The sequence below is a fragment of the Prunus mume genome, linkage group LG8 (genome assembly GCF_029339155.1).
Source record: "Prunus mume cultivar Tortuosa linkage group LG8, ASM2933915v1, whole genome shotgun sequence".
NCBI lineage: Eukaryota > Viridiplantae > Streptophyta > Magnoliopsida > Rosales > Rosaceae > Prunus > Prunus mume.
In genome coordinates this window covers 23,334,569-23,353,219 of record NC_142705.1, presented here as the reverse complement: position 1 = coordinate 23,353,219, position 18,651 = coordinate 23,334,569, and the positions used below count along the sequence as shown (strand labels likewise).

At 34.8% G+C, this 18,651-nt stretch overlaps 2 protein-coding genes and 2 non-coding genes across 4 annotated transcripts in view; 1 reads left to right on the top strand and 3 right to left on the bottom strand.

Annotated features, from left to right (window-relative positions):
* NCBP (Putative cap-binding protein) overlaps positions 1–18,651 on the bottom strand; it is a 73,218-nt gene that overhangs the window by 17,659 nt on the left and 36,908 nt on the right. The window lies entirely within an intron of this gene.
* LOC103339032 (uncharacterized) lies at positions 7,067–9,097 on the top strand. The gene is made up of 2 exons (XM_008242304.3): positions 7,067–8,196; positions 8,776–9,097. Exons 1-2 carry the CDS (start codon positions 7,396–7,398, stop codon positions 8,890–8,892), a joined length of 918 nt encoding a protein of 305 aa, XP_008240526.2. The 5' UTR covers positions 7,067–7,395; the 3' UTR covers positions 8,893–9,097.
* LOC148915098 (small nucleolar RNA snoR138) lies at positions 12,490–12,639 on the bottom strand. The gene has a single exon (XR_016123020.1). It is a non-coding gene; the product is annotated as a small nucleolar RNA snoR138 (small nucleolar RNA).
* Positions 12,695–12,806, bottom strand: LOC148915097 (small nucleolar RNA U19). The gene has a single exon (XR_016123027.1). It is a non-coding gene; the product is annotated as a small nucleolar RNA U19 (small nucleolar RNA).

The window sequence follows — 18,651 nt, the reverse complement described above, 5'->3', positions numbered from 1 at the left end:
AATAGTGCTTGGGTTTTTTTATAATTTCAACCCCCATTTTGGGTGTTTTAGTGAAACTCCCTAAATATTTATGTTTAGTATAAATCTCACATTTCATCCGAATGAGGAATTATCCAATAATATACACCAAATGTGACCATCATATTCAAGTAATTTTACAATTGTAAAAAAAAAGTGACTTTTTACAATGTATCTTGTGAAGAGAAAAACATGTATTCGGTGAAGAACCAGTTCATTTTTTTGAAAATTACTCCAACTCTATGTATATTTACTAGTAAATTCATTTTATCACATACTATCTTAGAGCATCTAAGATGGTTGTTTAATGGTTCAATGTATAAAATAAATAAATAAACCCTAGCCGCACTTTGGCCCCTTTTCTTCTTGCCGACAACCAATCGTAATGAAGCTAAGGGGGGAGGTGGCCACTGCCCCTCCTCCCCTCCGCCCATCTTCCCCGTCCTCTCCTCATCTCCCCATCTTTTTTTCTCTCATATTTTCCCTTCCTCTTATCCCCTCTTCTCCTCCCCTTCCCTCCCTAGATAATCTAGATCTGTTTGTTTATCTTTTTTGTTTGATTTTTTTTGCAGTGTTCTAGGTGGTTGGTTTTGTCTTTGTCTCGACGGCGGCGACAGTAGTGAGGCTGGATTGTGACTCTCCTTGGGAGAGTTGTGATACCTAGTGGCTAATGTTTTGTCTCTGTTTCAACAACGGCGACAGCAACGATGCTAGTGGTAGTTGTTGGGATGTGGTGCTATTTTCTACCTTGCGCTGACCAAAGAACTATGCTTGGCCATACGAGGTTTTCTTTGCTCGATTCTGAGTTGAAGTGGAGTGCTTCTCAGGGGTCCTTTTATTGTTGTTTTTGTGGTGATGCTGGATTGTGTCTCTCCTCGGGAGAGTTGTGATACCTAGTGACTGATGTTTTGTCTTTATTTCAATGGCAGCGGCAGCAACAATGTTGGTGGTAGTTGTTGGGATGTGGTGCTCTTCTCTACTCTGCGCCGACCAAAGAACTATGTTTGGTCATAGGAGACTTTCTTTGTCCGGTTCTGAGTTGAAGTGGAGTTCTTCTCAGTGGTCCTTTTACTGTTTGTTTATATGTTCCTCTTACATGTTCTCTCCTGATTTCTACTATGATATGCCTTGCAGTTTGTGTGGGTGTCAAAGGACTATGATTTTGCTCATAGAAGGCTTCTTTTGACAGTTGGGATGTTCTGCGCTCCTCTCATGTGGGTCTACTGTGTTGGTCTATAGTTGTGGTTCTTGTAAAAGGTCTATGTATTAGTTTCGTTTTTGATTTGTTCTTTTATTGTAATGGTCCAAAGTGACCTGAATCGGACTCTCTTGTTAGTCCATGACATGGTGGTACTCTTTCCTCTCCCGGGGTTTGTCCCATGAGGTTGTCCTAGGATGGTTTTGACAAGGCCACCGTATCATGTCATTCTTTGTAGGTCTTTGGTTCTATGAATGAATTCTCTTTATCATAAAATGGTTCAATGTATAGGTTAATTAATTGAACTTCAGCATCTATTGAATCGAATTGCATTTTTACTTGTAATGATACAGTTCAATAGCTTCATATCATTAGTTATATCTTCTTACATCCTTTTTATTATACTCAAATAAAATAAAATTGATAAATTTTAATAACACTATAAATTGTACCATTGAATTATTCTCACAGTGATCTTTAAAAAGAGATCAATTTTGAATATATTTGAAAAAAAAAAAATTCATGCCAAACTTGTATATTTGGATTTTTTTTTCAAAAATATAGGCAAAGAAAGGTATAATAGAGATGTGCGTCTCATGGTTTGCCTATTGTAATGCAATAACAACATAATGCATTAATTGCCGTAATTTTTTCTATTTTTAATTGGCATGTGGGTCCCATAATTAGCCAATTACAATTGAAATAGAGGGTTAAACACATAGCACCCTCTATTACAATTGCATCTATTGCAATGATCTAAATCACACAATTGCAGTAGTGTGTGTGAGTTTATTGTATTATCGCCCCTCTCAATAGGAAAGGTCCTAAATTAAAAAATAAAAATAAAAAATCACACCATTGCAAGTGAGATTTTATTGTTTTAATTCAATTTTATGCAATAAAATTGCTAAAATCCTAACCATTTCTCTAAACTCTTGCATATGATATCTCTATATGATTTATGTTGAAGTTTCGTGCAAAATACACATTATCAAGGTTGAATTAAAGATGAGAGAACAACTGAAAGAAAAAACACATACAATTAATTTTACATTCAAACGATTATATATGCAATTTAAATTCTAAGTTAAAGTAAGCTTTAGCAACTCATATTCAAACCTACGTCAGTAAAAATCCAAATCTTAAATTGAACGTTCAGAATAATAACAAGTGGTAAGAGTACATGTAATATGAAATTACCTGTAGGATGACTAAGAATGTCTAGAGGGGGGGTGAATAGGCCAATTTAAAATTATAATCAATAAAGGAACATGTGGAGAATTATTTTACGTGTTAAAACCCCACCTCTGGGGAAAATCCACTGGATTCCTCAGTCCAAAACAAATCCACTATAGAATGATGATTACAAGAAGTACTCACACACTTATCCTAAACACATTCTAGATAATGTTTATCGACTTCTTCGTAACTCAACTTCTGTCACGGGATGATCTTTCAACACTTCTTATATTGAATGCATACTAGTCACGATTGCTTCAAGCTCGCCGGAGAAAAACCGCCATCGCGGTCTTGATGCCCTCAACAGTATAAGTCACCGAACATACAAATGAATGATGAAAATATTTGATAAATCACCAAGTAAATAAGGAACACTTGATAACTTATCTCAAAGATATGCATAACACCTTTCTTAGGAATTTTAGATGCTCAAACACCAATCTTAAAAGTTGTCACAACAAAAGAGAGGCACACCTTCCTTTTATACAAAAGAGGTTCTCTCTTCAAAAATCTAAGTGCAAGAAACCACGACCTTATCATCATATCAGATTTGATTCTTGCAGAACACTAATAATGATAAAAAATCACCTTTTGCACAATATGAGAAAAGATGTCTTTCACTACAATCAAATGTTATAGAAGGAAATAATATCTACCAAGATAAATCAATGAGATCAATTAGGTAGGAGAGGACTTTAATACAGCAATGTGCCCTCCAAGTCAAAAGAGGAAAAGTAATGATTTAATGAGAATCAATATAAGGTCCAACTAGAAAAGTAATCTCAAAAGATAAAATCTAATCCTATTAAAAATAAGACTAACACATAAGCACTTGAGTGAAAATAACTCCAACTAAGAATCCTATCATGAATGTATTATTATGTCATGGTTTACTTGAAATCAGTTTCCTCATATCAATCAAGTCACACTCGAAAATTCGGGATTGAATGTGTTGTGCCAAAACTTCCAATAAAAAATATTCACACACTAATAACCGACATATGCTAGAGTCTAGAAAATGTCAATACAATTTTCATACTAACATAATGAATAATTAATGATCACAAATCAATCCAATATAGAAAGCACTAGAAACATACGCACACAACACAATTTGTGTGCTATTGTACACTCTTTTCCCACATTAGTTGATTAAATTCAACTTAACTTTGATGTTCTTCTCCAACACTAGTTTTTTTGGTAGACAAACTTTAACTAGTCATGTGAGAACTTGTATGTATTTTTAAAAGCAAATTAAACATTTTTACACTTTACTTAGTTTATATATGTATATTTATAGGTAATTACCTTGGTAAGTAGTAAATATATATAGTTGTTATACTTTTATAACAAATTATATGTATTCTATATGTATAATAATATTTAATTGCTTTGTTAATTCACCTAGTTCATGTTCGTTCATTTAAGATGATTTCCTTAAGAATTTCTTTTAATATTAATTAGTGTTAGTAAGATTGTTTTATGGATGGTTATTTAATTAGAATGTTTTATGCATAGACTCCACGTGCAGTGGCGAACCACGGTGCATTGATTGTTATTTATTTAAAGAATGAAACTATACTTCACAGTGATTTTGATATAATTCATATTCAAGGGACTTTAAAAAAAAAATTGGATCAATTCAAGGGATTGATCTTAGGTTATCACTAAAGTCATTCACCAATATGCATGTGTTCATGGGTTCTATATGCTAATTTTTTGTGTGTCGAATAATAGTGACCATTATTAATAGATTAGATATAGTACTTTACATCCAACTCGCCTCCTATCTATATATATATAAAGCAAAAGGCAGAGAATGGTGAAACATTCAAAATACCAGAAAATGCACTTGGTTAATGTAAACATTAAGAATTGAAATTATTAATTAAATGAGAATAATATGGTAAATTCACACTTTTTTATATTAAAAAAACTAAAATTAAAAGGAAAATAAGATAATGTATCCTATTTTTATGGAACACAACTACCTATTATATTTTTTAATTCTAAAACAAATTTAAAAATTTCTTAAAAAAACCATTCCCAAGCTCGGAAGTGCATGCCGAGAGGCTAGTTTCTTATAAAATGGCTTCTTATGAGTTTCAAGAAAATGATTAACTAACTCTAAGCATGCATTTTTCCAATGTAGTATCCTTTGATCGAAGTAATTATATGACAAAACTTGTCTCAATTATAGCATGTTTGTATCAATTACATGAAAATCATTTCTTTATTTATTCAAATATTCATTCTTAATTAATTTGGCCGAATTAATCTCGGGGTACTAGAACTAAAAGTTTACTTGCTTTGTATTTAATTTCCATACAAGCCATAAAAGTTGCATCTATGGAGAGTCACTTGACGTTGAACTTCGAAACTTTGACAACTTCAACGTCCATCTTCGCAGCCCTCTCTCTGTTAGATTACCATGAAAATATAGTATCTTGACGTAAAGGTATGTCTTCTAAATCTTAAGGGCTCGATTGAATGATATATCTTTGATAACATATTAACATGGAATCCACTCGTAGAAAAGTTCGAAGTGAGATTAAGAAGGTATGCTATAAGCTGGTAGTATTCCCTTGTAACCTTTCACTAAAGTTGTTCTTAATAAGAAACACCGCTACTTAGAATTATTGTATGATTTCTTGTCTAAAGACAGAGGGCTTTGAATCATATGTACTTGATTCATATGACAATGGGAGTAATTGGCATTACGATTTCTTGTTTTCATATTGATTCCTCATGCTTATTTTTTGGGTATAAATTGGAAACTAGAGTCTGTGTTCTTTAAGATTGCATGTTTATGTCCATCTCATCATTCTCTTGCAAGCTAGAGGCTCATACTCAAGGGTGTGTGGTGTCTAGTGTGAAGGATGAGCTGTTATATGTTGCAGACTACTTGCCTTTTTCCAAGTGTACGTTGTTCCTAATTATGTTAGGTATAGTTTTTTTAATGCATCATAAGTCTTCGTTATAGAATGACACAAATAACCCTCATTAAGTTCTAGATAATGTTTAGCTTCATGAGTTCCACAAAGCTAAATAGTAAAAGAAAAGTCACATTGCACAAATGGGCCATGTAGTTTTTGTGTAATTTGATATATATTTCATTTCCGTTCTTGTAATTTTATATATATTTCATTTCGTTCAACTCAGGTAATTTTTCCATCCATTTTGGTGCACATCTCCTCATTCAAAATCCCAATTTTGACTCTCTTTTTTTGTTTTTTTGGGGGCCTTAAAAGGAGTTTGGTTTTTAAAGAATGTAGATGCATAAAAATCGCTCAACCAATCAGAGTGGGGTCAATCCAAGTCCGCCATTCCTCGAGGATAGACTTGGTCAGGACGCTGCATTTCTATATCCTTGGGTTTTACTTGGAGTGGCCGAGTAAGGTGGTTGTTGGTTCCTATTTGTTGAAAAAGAAACAGAAATGGGTCAAGTGTGGAGGAGATTCATTTTTTTTATACAAATTTATAAATAAACTCAATCCTAGACATGTATTTATAAAAAAACCCAAATACTATTTAAATATGAAAACACACCCAAAATCAACAATTGTATATTTTTTGGGTGTGTTTATAAATGGGTTTTGAGTGTGTGTAATGATGGGTTTTGGGTGTCTTTATAAAGTATTTTGGGTGTTTGATTTTTTATAATTTCAAATTCCCATTTTGGGTGTTTTAGTGAAACCTTTTTAAAAGGTGGAAAGTACTTCTTTTTATATAGGGAAGGTTGGACTTCTCTATTGTCTTTTTCCGATGTGAGGACTAAATAGTCGTTGATGATGTGGTATCATTTGACTGGGTGATCAGTGGTGGTCTGACGTGTGTCCTTCCTTTTTGTGAACAACAAGCGTCAATAAAATGTTATGTGGGCCCTTCTTTGGCACTTATATCCCCACGTGTGGGCCTATAAGGAGAGACGCCTAGGGCTATGCGCGTTGGGCTTTGGCCGCGTAGGCTCTTGTTGGGCTCGGTCACCCCCTCTCACCTTATATCATATGAAAGATTGAACTAACAATGCAAAAAGTAAAATTACAATTTACAATGATGAAAGTGAAAAATGAAATAATCTACTACAAGGATCATTTTGTAATTTGCCAATAATAAAATAAATAAAGAAAGTTTTGAAAGAAAAAAAAGGCCTATTTTCTTGAGATTTATAGTAATAAAAATAAATAACTAAAAGAACCAAATAAAGATTCCAACCCAAAGACAGTTGTACTACGGACTACCCATTGTCACTTTCATTTAATTTTTTTTTTGCCCTTTTCCACCCTTTAAAACCTACCCATCATAGTCATTCCAAGCAAACTTGAACAAGCAACCGACACTGTAGTTTTCTTTCCCTTCTGCAGAGTGAGACTAACAAAAGAATCTCCCTTGGATGGGTGAAAACTTCGCTGTCTTCTCTCTCTCTCTCTCTCTCTAAAAGTGTTCACAAGGAGATCAAAAACAGAACCTTAAGTTGAGAGCTATTTTGGCATCCTATTGTGAGCATGAACATTATACTCCACCCCTAACCGAAGTTACATTATAGTAATCAAACTCTGCATTTAAATAAGGGATTAACAAATGGAAATAAATATCAACCAAATCCCATCCGGAAGGAAGGGCGATTCTCCTCGGTGGGTCCCTTAGAGGGGATAAGCATTCTCAAACCTTGTCATTATCTTCCTCCTCGATTCTGAATCCATCTTCTTCACTCCAAGAGCAAGAGGACACACGCACCATTTCGGGGGTGCCCTCTTCCCATTCATTTCCACACAAAACTCCATGGAAGCCACCGTCTTTGATTCAATTATTATTCAACAACAGTACCCAAGTTTGAATTAAATTCCCAATTGTTTCCTACTTTTAGCAAACACCCTCCTCCTCCTTTGATCATCTACTCTCATTAAAATCCCAAAATTTTGTTTGGAAAGAAAAAAAAGATGGATCTTGATGAGTGGGAGTACCTCCCTGATGATGGGTTTCTTGATTTCCATGAAGAGAGAGAAGAGAAAAGGATTTTCTCAAGCAAGGCATATTCTGATTCCAAAAGCGTTTTCAACATGAACTACTTCATAATCCCATCACCCAATTCAAGAAAACTCATCGAAACACCACCACCAATTCCACCACAGGGGTTTATTAATTCAAGGGTGCCTAATCAGCTTGTGCCTGTTCCAATTCAATTGGAGCTACCTGCAAGCTTTGTCAAGGCCTCAGAAGAAGAAGAACAAGTCCCTGCTGCTAGGGTTCTAGTTGATGAGAAGACTAATTATAAAGCAAAAGCTTTAGAAGCTGATGATCAAGACACACAACTCTCCCAAGTCTACTTCAAGAAAACTTGGGAAAATGAATTTGCCGACATGAAAATGGACTCACCGAAGTCTCCTACCTGCAGATCACCAAGATTTATGCAGCATCAAACTACTGATGCTGCTGCTGCTGTTGCTTCTATTGAGAGCAAGATCACCTCTCCCAGAATGAAAATTGGTGAGAAAAACAACAACTTGTTCGACTCAGAAGACACCAAGAAGGAGGAGGAGGAGGAGGATGATTTGGTCAAGAATGGTAGGGATCATAACAGGAACAACATCTGGAAGCTGAGCTTAACTGGGATTGGAGCTATTTGCTCTTTTGGTTTTGCTGCTGCTACTATTTGTGTTCTGTTTTTTGGTACGCACCAGAGAAACAAACAGTATCAACAGAACCAGAATCGCTACCAGATCTACACTGATGACAACAAGGTCAGCAAATTTTCTCCAACTTCATTAAATTATCCAAATTCCCATTACATACCTTTTTGGATTTCTTGATGTTAGCTTTTTATTGTTATTTACTTTTGTTTTAATTAATTACTAGTCATTAGATCTCATATTTCAGGTAAATATGAGATGCATATGAGGTTTTTTACTGTTATGTTACTACTGTTGTAGATGCTCTTACAATGTTCGGTTAGCTATTAAACAAAAAATGCGACATGAGGATATGAGTGATGTTAATTTGTGAATGTTGAAAAATGTGTTAAGAAAGAAGACAACGACTGTTTACGACGTCCTCTCAAATTACATGAGATGAGTATTAATAACTATTAAGCAATTCAACACGACTAAATCTTGTTATTAATCTTTCCATCGCTTATAGAAATAATAAATTCATAACATTATGTCATCATCATTTAATTTTTCAATATCTTATAGAAGTAAAGATACATAATAACAAAATGTTATGCATGTCACGTGATGTTAATCATATTTTTCCAACATATAGTTGTAGCTTATGAATTGTGGAGCTAACCCAATGTAATCCCACTTGTGGAAATGCAGAGGATTAAGCAGGCAGTTGAGCATGCAACCAAATTCAATGAAGCATTTTCAGCAGTTAGAGGGGTACCCATCACCAGAGCTCATGTCACATTTGGTGGTCACTATAATGGTCTATGAACACCTCTCCTATCCATTCCTTTGAGGGGTGAAATTAAATAATATATATACATATATATATATATATATATTTCTGTAAAAGGTCTATATTTTTTTCTTGGTCTAAGCGAAGTCAATTAATATCTGTACACTGCATGGAATGCTTGTATAGATTCTGAATCCTGTTTGTATTTTAGATTCCCTACTGTCTATTAGTTTGGCAACATATGTGATGTATTGAGAGCGTGTAAGTTTGGAGACTATCGCTTGCTTAAATAAATAATAATAATAATAATAATAATAATATAATAATAAAATGGCCCATGTGGTCTAAAAATTATCAAGCGTGCGCAGAGATGCTTACCAATCTCGTTCATGCATTTGCCTTATTTTTGCCCCTATAAAAAGTAAAATGAAAAACACAGAAAAAATTTTTAAAAAGAAAAGGAGACAGAGATTCTAAGTTTAACTTACTTACAAGAAAAGAAAAATCCTTATCGTAAAATAGATTCTCTGATTGGGTAATCTGTCATAGATTCTCTGATTTTTATAAATAAATAAATAAAATCCTTATCGTAAAATAATTTGTATGGGTAGGGTAGGGATATTCAAAACATCATTATCTCTTTCAATAAACCTAAAAAATTTCTGGCAAGCCAATAATAGTTTTTTCTTATTTTTATAATTATAAATTTTTATTGAAAAGAAGTAAATTTCACCGGAAGCATTGGTTACAAAAAGGTCATCAATAATATAATTCATCGCGTTGAATTCGTTAACTGCTCCGAATAACCAACTTTATTATATAACTGATATTAACCATTGCTGAATGCCTAATTTTGCTTCTTTTATACGCCAATCTTAATTTTGACAAAACTTTGTTGAAAAACTTGGTATCTTCTTAATCACAATACAAACCATTATTGTAGATAGTTGTTTTTGGCCTCTTGTAGAAGCAAGCAAAAGCAAGATGCTCCAGATCCAGAAGCAGCTGATTGCTTGAGAAGATCTCTCTTGCAATCAAATCCCTCGTAGATATTTTGATTGGGCTCCCATGGCCGCGGGCATGAAGGGGACTCTGATTGATTGAACACCATAGGCATCCAAACAAATGAGGTTATTGAGTCATGACCCACTTTGAATTTGAGTCCCCCACACATGCACAGTGACAATTTGTCAAATGTGATTACACAATTGAAGATGTGATGTGATTGGCCGACGGATGCATGCATGTTCTGGTGACACCTTCAATTATTATACAAATCATTCACTGATGTAATTTCTTTTTTCTTTTTTAGGGTTGGCTTGGAGTAACCCTCAAGGCCTCTCCACCAGAATCGACTTTTATAATTAAATTAAATAAATAATGGCTTCAAACTCATCTTGGGTGACTTCTAATTTGATTAGATTGATTACGACCCTCAATGGACTCTTCTCAACAACAACCTCCCTTGTGCTGGTGTTGGAAGTTAAACCACGTGTACACTGTACAGTACACATTTTAAATACGATTGATGGTTGGCATGTCTACTAATCTATAATAGGGTTATGAGGGATTAAATTGACGAGGTGTTGGAATTTGAATTTTTATTAAAGTTGTTTATTAAATTATGTGGAATCGATGTAAGAATGCTATTGATTTCTTCTAAGTTTCCTTAAATTCTCATGAATCGGAATTGAAACTAGTTTGACAACTAAAATGAATTTGTTGTAAATAAATTATTGGGTTAAAGTGGATGGCAAATTTGGAATTTTAAAATTTGTGTGAGGATATAATGAGTGAAAAAAATGGATTATTGACGGGCTGATGCTCTAGGAATGAGAATACTACCTCTCAACCAAGAGTCCAATTTCTCAAAAATTCAAGAGTTGAATCTTGAATGCTTGATTTTGTGTGGGCCTCGCTTTCTTTTTCATTTCTTTATGCGAAGTAAACACATGAGTAATAAGTATTCGAAATTCAACTCCTTATTTTGATTTCCATTACAGATTAGTAAACATGTCATCAATGCATTCTCATTTATGTTCGTCGACAAGTGACGCGATGTGAATTGCCAAAATAAAGAGTTTTTGAAAGTCAGTGGGTGACGACAATTCTAAGATGCTCTAAATAAGTGCATAGGTGATGTTGATTATGTGAAAAATACACGTGTTACAATTTGCGGTTTACTCATACGAGTTGTAAAGGCTTACGGAGTTTGTCAATGATGACTGGGTACTCTATTCTCTTTGGACCTTGATGAAATTGGGTTCCTAAACCCTAATTTCTTTGGTAAATGTTTTTTAATTGAAAGATGACTTCAAAATGCAATATTGTTAGGTCAGAGTCATAAATTCCTCCCAGGCACTAATCCAGGCAGAATTCCGCCTAACTTTTGAGTCGAACCTAAATTTGGGGACCGAAGCTGATGTTGAAGTGTAGCCCACACGTTGTTGCTAAAATACAACCATGTGTTGATGCTAAAAATTAGTCTTTGTGTTGATTCATGACCAACCACATGTTACTTGTTAGTTTTTTATCTATATATATAAAGTAAAAGGCAGAGAATGGTGAAACATTCAAAATACCAAAAAATACCCTTGATTAATTCAAATAGTAAGAATTGAAATTATTAATTAAATGAGGATAATATGGTAAATTCACATTTTCATAGTAAAAAAAATTAAAAATTAAAACAAAATCAGATAATAAGTCCTATTTTTATAGAACATAACTACCCATATTATATTTTCTTATTTTTAAATATAAAATAAAAAATAAAACCAATTGGCGGGCTAGTTTTATATAAAATAACAACTTAGACATTTACCTCCCATCAAATGGCCATGATTTTATTATTATTATTTAATAACCTTATAAAACAGATCGGCCCAAAATGAAATTCAATGGCCAAAATATTAATTAACTAATTCAACCTCAAAAATCATCCCAAAGTACATGAATACATACTCTTTTGCTGATAGTAAATTAGGATTTTTTATTTTAAAATGTTCAGAAAAATAAATCACCATGGAATTAACTTAAGAAAAATTAAACACAAAATCTTTTTAGAGCTGAACAATTCTTCTGCAAGATTGGAGAAAAAAAACTAAATTTTGGGTCATTCTCACTCATGAAGATTGTCCTTTGGTATAGTTTTTTTATTGGAATCGTTCTATAATAAGGTTCATAAATATGATCTTCAAGCGAGGACCTAATTTTAGTCGTTGAATTACTATGATCTTGTCAAATTTTTCTACTATCAAACACACCTTTTGAGAGATGCGTGGTTCGTTTTAAAGTCCATAAAGGCCTCACTATATCGAGGCAAGAGTACCAAGATTGGTGCACACAAAAACTGGATGGCGTAATGTGTCCTCAATCAAAACAAATCCACAAAATCAACACAAGTATGAGTTAATATCTGAATCTAGATGGGAAAGGAACAGTAAAAACTTAAGTGTTCCTCTCCTTCAAATCGATTCAGGGCAAATATCTCATTGTTAGCCTCTGTTTTGAACCAGAAGGCATATCATCACCTTCCTGTTGATCTCAAAGGCTAACAATGTATCTAGGTCTACAATTAAACAACACTAACAAAATTATAAATAAAATAAAATTCATAATTAATTAAAAAGAAATTTTCGAAGCTAAGTATAAAAAAACTTAATTGAGGATGAAGAATTGAAAGCTCGTCACCCTCAGATTGCTTCGAAACACTATATGCCCCTGTCTGAACCAAACGGCGTCGGATTTGCATCTCGCCTTCTGGTTATTCGAAGGGCAAGCATGAATTGAAATTGAAATTGAAATTGAAATTGATTGAAGAAGAAAGAAAATGGAAAATGTGTGAGGCTGCTTGGAGGACAGTTGATGAGAAAGAGACAGAGAGTCCCCTCAAAAGGCCTCGGTCACAAAACACAGAATTCATATCTGCCTCTTAACTAAGCCATAAACGAAATCAAAATTAATTCATAGGGCTACTCAAAGAGGCATCTACATGAACATATAATCACAAACCCTAAATTCCATTAACAGAGACCAGAGAGAGATACTCACTCGCGCAGCTTCAAACTCTATCTGTGGGCTGCTAGGGTTTCTTATGGTTTTATAGAGATCATGTGTGCAATTTACTTTTATGTCCCATATTGGTGAATTTAGGGCCATTGTTGTATTGGTCCAAATCACTAGCTCCATGAACAAAATAGCCCAAGCCCAAGCCTCAAACTAGAATTCGATATTGGCTGGGTTGACACTGACAGGTATCGAATTGGAAACTATGTATTTTTTGTCTACATTATAATTTATAATTTTTTTGCTTTAATTTTGTAAAATAGAACTTATTTGTGTCAATAATTATGTCAAATTCAACATAACTTATTTATTTATTTATGTCTATGCGAATCATCAGCAAAGTTAATTGTTGTGATATTTCATATTTGACATGATCCGCTTCTGATTCATCTTCGAATTCGTGATGAATCCTTCTTCTAATCCTACATTTAATCGATGTCGGATTCACTGTCCTAAAAATCCCTTTAGTCCTAATTTAAACTAATAGGGCTCGTTTGGTTTGCCTCTCTAACTTGAATTGGCTTTGATAAATAAATTTAAAAAAAAAAAAATTATCCCATGTTTGTTGTCACATGGTTCTAGTTTTAAATGGGATTAGTAATTTGGGGCCCACCAAAAACACCTTCTTAACTGGGCTTCCTGAGACCCGTGTGTGAAGGGGGGACAAATAATGGGAGCTTTAGTTTTAAAACACAATATAGTTTACTAATTAGCATAAGGCCAAAGACCAAAATGTAGTTCCTAATTTTACAAAAATATCATTAAAAAAATTTCAAAATTACACACAATGCCACTACTTTTAAGGCAAGCATACTATGCCACATGTCAATAACTAGCCACCCGCCACCACCCGTAGGCCACCACCAGCCACCCGCCACCCGTTGCCGGCCACCACCACCACCACCCTCGCAGCCATCTACAGAGACCAACCTCCCTTTATTCACCTTTAAAAAGTATATATGTTGTGTCATTGAAGGTACTGAACCTTGACCCTTGTCGGGCTTTTTCGCTCAACTACTACGGGCCATGTAAATAACAAAATGGATGAAATTGCCCCTTGAGCCTGAGTTCGAAGATCAAGCCCCAAGAATGCTTTGAAAGGATAGAGAAGCCTTAGGAAACATCTTGGTTATATTCACCAATGAAAATAACAACAACTTACAGATAAATTTTCTAGCTTGGCATGAGAAGCTTGTGGCATGGGAGCAAAATTGTCATGAGTTTAGCATTGAAGAGAAAACTAAGTGTTCCTAGGGGAAAGATGGGGTATTAAGGTTGGAGAGAAAGGATTTTGCAGAGAGGTTTTGTTGAGCATGAGGAAAAAGAGAGAAAAATGTGGCTTGAGTGTTTTTCCGGCAGCTTGATAGAGATGTCAAGTGTCAAAACAGCTTGCCAAAAGGGAGAACTAAGGGAAAAGGATGAGCTGAGCACGAAATTGCTGGGTTTTGGGAGTAAGAGAGGAAGCTTGCTCTCTGATATGGTTGATGCTTGTTGGGCAGAAGAGGCCCCCTTTTATAGCCGCTGGAAGGTATCGAATTGGAAACTATGTATTTTTTGTCTACATTATAATTTATAATTTTTTTGCTTTAATTTTGTAAAATAGAACTTATTTGTGTCAATAATTATGTCAAATTCAACATAACTTATTTATTTATTTATGTCTATGCGAATCATCAGCGAAGTTAATTGTTGTGATATTTCATATTTGACACGATCCGCTTCTGATTCCTCTTCGGAATTCGTGATGAATCCTTCTTCTAATCCTACATTTAATCGATGTCGGATTCACTGTCCTAAAAATCCCTTTAGTCCTAATTTAAACTAATAGGGCTCGTTTGGTATGCCTCCCTAACTTGAACTGGCTTTGATAAATAAATTTTTTTTAAAAAAAATTATCCCATGTTTGTTGTCACATGGTTCTAGTTTTAAATGGGATTAGTAATTTGGGGCCCACCAAAAACACCTTATTAATTGGGCTTCCTGAGACCCGTGTGTGAAGGGGGGACAAATAATGAGAGCTTTAGTTTTAAAACACAATATCGTTTACTAATTAGAATAAGGCCAAAGGCCAAAATGTAGTTCCTAATTTTACAAAAATATCATTAAAAAAAATATTAAAATTACACACAATGCCACTATTTTTAAGGCAAGCATACTATGCCACATGTCAATAACTAGCCGCCTGCCACCACTCGTAGGCCACCACCAGCCACCCGCCACCCGTTGCCGGCCACCACCCACCTGGCCACCACCCATAGCCGGCAACCACCACCGTTGCAGCCATCTACAGGAGACCAATTCCGTTGCCCTTTATTCACCTTTAAAAAAAAAAGTATATATGTTGTGTCATTGAAGGTACTAACCTTGACCCTTGTAGGGGCTTTTTCGTTCCGGCAGCTACTACGGGCCTGGGCTGTGGTAAATAGCAAAATGGATGAAATTGCCCCTTAAGCCTGAGTTCGAAGATCAAGCCCCAAGAATGCTTCGAAAGGATAGAGAAGCCTTAGGAAACACCTTGTTTACTTTCACCAATGAAAATAACAACAACTTACAAATAAATTTTCTAGCTTGGCATGAGAAGCTTGTGGCATGGGAGCAAAATTATCATGAGTTTAGCACTGAAGAGAAAACTAAGTGTTCCTAGGGGAAAGATAGGGTATTAAGGTTGGAGAGAAAGGATTTTGCAGAGAGGTTTTGTTGAGCATGGGAAAAAGAAAGAAAAATGTGGCTTGAGTGTTTTTTCAAGTGTCGAACAGCTTGTCAAAAGGGAAAACTAAGGGAAAAGGATGAGCTGAGCACGAAATTGCTGGGTTTTGGGAGTAAGAAAGGAAGCTTGCTCTCTGATATGGTTGATGCTTGTTGGGCAGAAGAGGCTCCCTTTTATAGCCGCTGGAAGGTATCGAATTGGAAACTATGTATTTTTTTTCTACATTATAATTTATAATTTTTTGCTTTAATTTTGTAAAATAGAACTTATTTGTGTCAATAATTATGTCAAATTCAACATAACTTATTTATTTATTTATGTCTATGCGAATCATCAGCGAAGTTAATTGTTGTGATATTTCATATTTGACACGATCCGCTCCTGATTACTCTTCGGAATTCGTGATGAATCCTTCTTCTAATCCTACATTTAATCGATGTCGGATTCACTGTCCTAAAAATCCCTTTAGTCCTAATTTAAACTAATAAGGCTCGTTTGGTATGCCTCCCTAACTTGAACTGGCTTTGATAAATAATTTTTTTTTTTTTTAAAATTATCCCATGTTTGTTGTCACATGGTTCTAGTTTTAAATGGGATTAGTAATTTGGGGCCCACCAAAAACACCTTCTTAATTGGGCTTCCTGAGACCCGTGTGTGAAGGGGGGACAAATAATGAGAGCTTTAGTTTTAAAACACAATATAGTTTACTAATTAGCATAAGGCCAAAGGCCAAAATGTAGTTCCTAATTTTACAAAAATATCATTAAAAAAATATCAAAATTACACACAATGCCACTACTTTTAGAGCACTTCCACTAGTTAGCCCCTTGCCATGGCAAGCTACTATTCACGTGAATATAGCCTCCAAAGAAAGTGTGTTTGTTTAGGCTTGCCATGGCAAATACTATTCATTTTTTTGTTTTTTGTTTTCACAACTTTGTTTACTTAAACATTTGATTTGGATAATATTTTCTGATAAGATTTTTGGGTTCCTACGTGTCAATACTACTCATATCGGATAAGATTTTTGGTTTCAAATTTCATATAAATTTCAAATTTCAAATTTCAGATAAATCAATACAACTAATAAAATAAAATACATGAATGACCACTAATTATTGAAAAAACGAAAAAACACAATGAAATGAAAGGCAAGCAAACTAAGAAATGAAAAGCAAGATTTTATTTTATCGGATAATATTTTTGGATAAGATTTTATTTTATTAGTTGTATTGGTTGGTATTTACAGAAAAAAAAAAGTATGAGGATTTGGTGTTAAAAGTGAAGAGTATTAGTTGGTATTTATAGACACTTGCGGACCCGGAATTTGTTTTAGCGGAGGTGCAATATTGACTAAGTATGAAAAATAGTTTTTCGGAATAATCATTTTCTCAAGATAATTTTTGGTGGCTTTTATTCCTTACACATTAAATAAGAAAACTTGATTTTATGGGATTTTAATATGAAGTATATATAGACTTAATGAGCCATCATTTTTAGCCTAAATCGTATTTTGCACTAAAACCGATTTTTCATATTTTAATTTGGTGGGAATTTGATTTTCTAGTATTTTTATTTGAATCCAAATGGGGGGTACTTCCTTATTTACATTGTAAACTTAAGTAAATGGAGTAATATAAAAATAAATAAAAGTAAAAGGATAAAGACATTTACTTAAATGTTGAAAATGGAAATAAGGTATAGAGAGAAGAAACAAAAGTAAATTTTTGGTATTTTTTTCAATTTTTTCGGATTTTTTTAAATTTTTTATTACAAAAATATTGGTTGCCTGGATTCGAGCAAAAATTATGATCGAAGAACCCAGACACGACACATGGCACATAATTGTTTGCATGCTGGCCGAGCTCGCCAACCTCGCCTCGAGGTCCCACCATCTTGCCCGGCTCGCCTCCATCGCTGAAATGGGTTTTACCCCAAACCCCGCCTCCCTAAACCCCACTGGAAATGCTCTTAAGGCAAGCATACTATACCACATGTCAATAACTAGCCACCCGCCACCACCAGTAGGCTACCACCACCACCCGCCAGCCACCACCCACTCTGCCACCACCCAGCAACCACCACCGCCTGCCGCCATCTACAAGAGTCCAACTCCGTTGCCCTTTATTCACGTTTAAAAAAAAAAGTATATATGTTGTGTCATTGAAGGTACTAACCTTGACCCTTGTAGGGCTTTTTTCTACTACGGTCCTGGCTGTAAATAGCAAAATGGATGAAATTGCCCCTTAAGCCTGAGTTCGAAGATCAAGCCCCAAGAATGCTTCGAAAGGATAGAAAAGCCTTAGGAAACACCTTGGTTACCTTCACCAATGAAAATAACAACTTACATATAAATTTTCTAACTTGACATGAGAAACTTGTGGCATGAGAGTAAAATTGTCATGAATTTAGCACTGAAGAGAAAACTAAGTGTTCCTAGGGGAAAGATGGGGTATTAAGGTTGGAGAGAAAAGATTTTGCAGAGAGGTTTTGTTGAGCATGAGGAAAAAGAGAGAAAAATGTGGCTTGAGTGTTTTTCCGGCAGCTTGACAGAGACTCTCAAGTGTCAGAATAGCTTGCCAAGAGGGAAAACTAAGGGAAAAGGATGAGGTGAGCACGAAATTGCTGGGTTTTGGGAGTAAGAGAGGAAGCTTGCTATCTGATATGGTTGATGCTTGTTGGGTAGAAGAGGCCCCCTTTTATAGCCGCTGGAAGCTGACATTTTCCAAGAAACCCTAATGGTTTCTATCCAATTTGGCCAAGTCTTTTCTTTCCTTTCTCCACTCATCTCTTCAATCATCCTATTTTGGTAAAATCCACTCTGCCCATTTGCACAAAATCAGGGATTTTTGGGAGCTCAAGGCCCCATTTCCCGTGGCTATTTCAAACTCCTATTTTCAGCCATTTCCTTCCTTTCCTTTTTTTTAATTTTTTTTTATGGCTAGGTCTGATGAAGGGAAAGAGAATGGGTATACATGCTGGTTTGGAGGGCAACACCTTGCATGCCAATATCTCTTGG

Bases quoted from the DNA above. Each gene is read 5' to 3' on its own strand.
- LOC103339032 (XM_008242304.3), top strand. From the start codon at position 7,396: ATGGATCTTGATGAGTGGGAGTACCTCCCTGATGATGGGTTTCTTGAT. The intron at 8,197-8,775 runs GTCAGCAAATTT...GTGGAAATGCAG, and splicing joins TCTACACTGATGACAACAAG to AGGATTAAGCAGGCAGTTGA.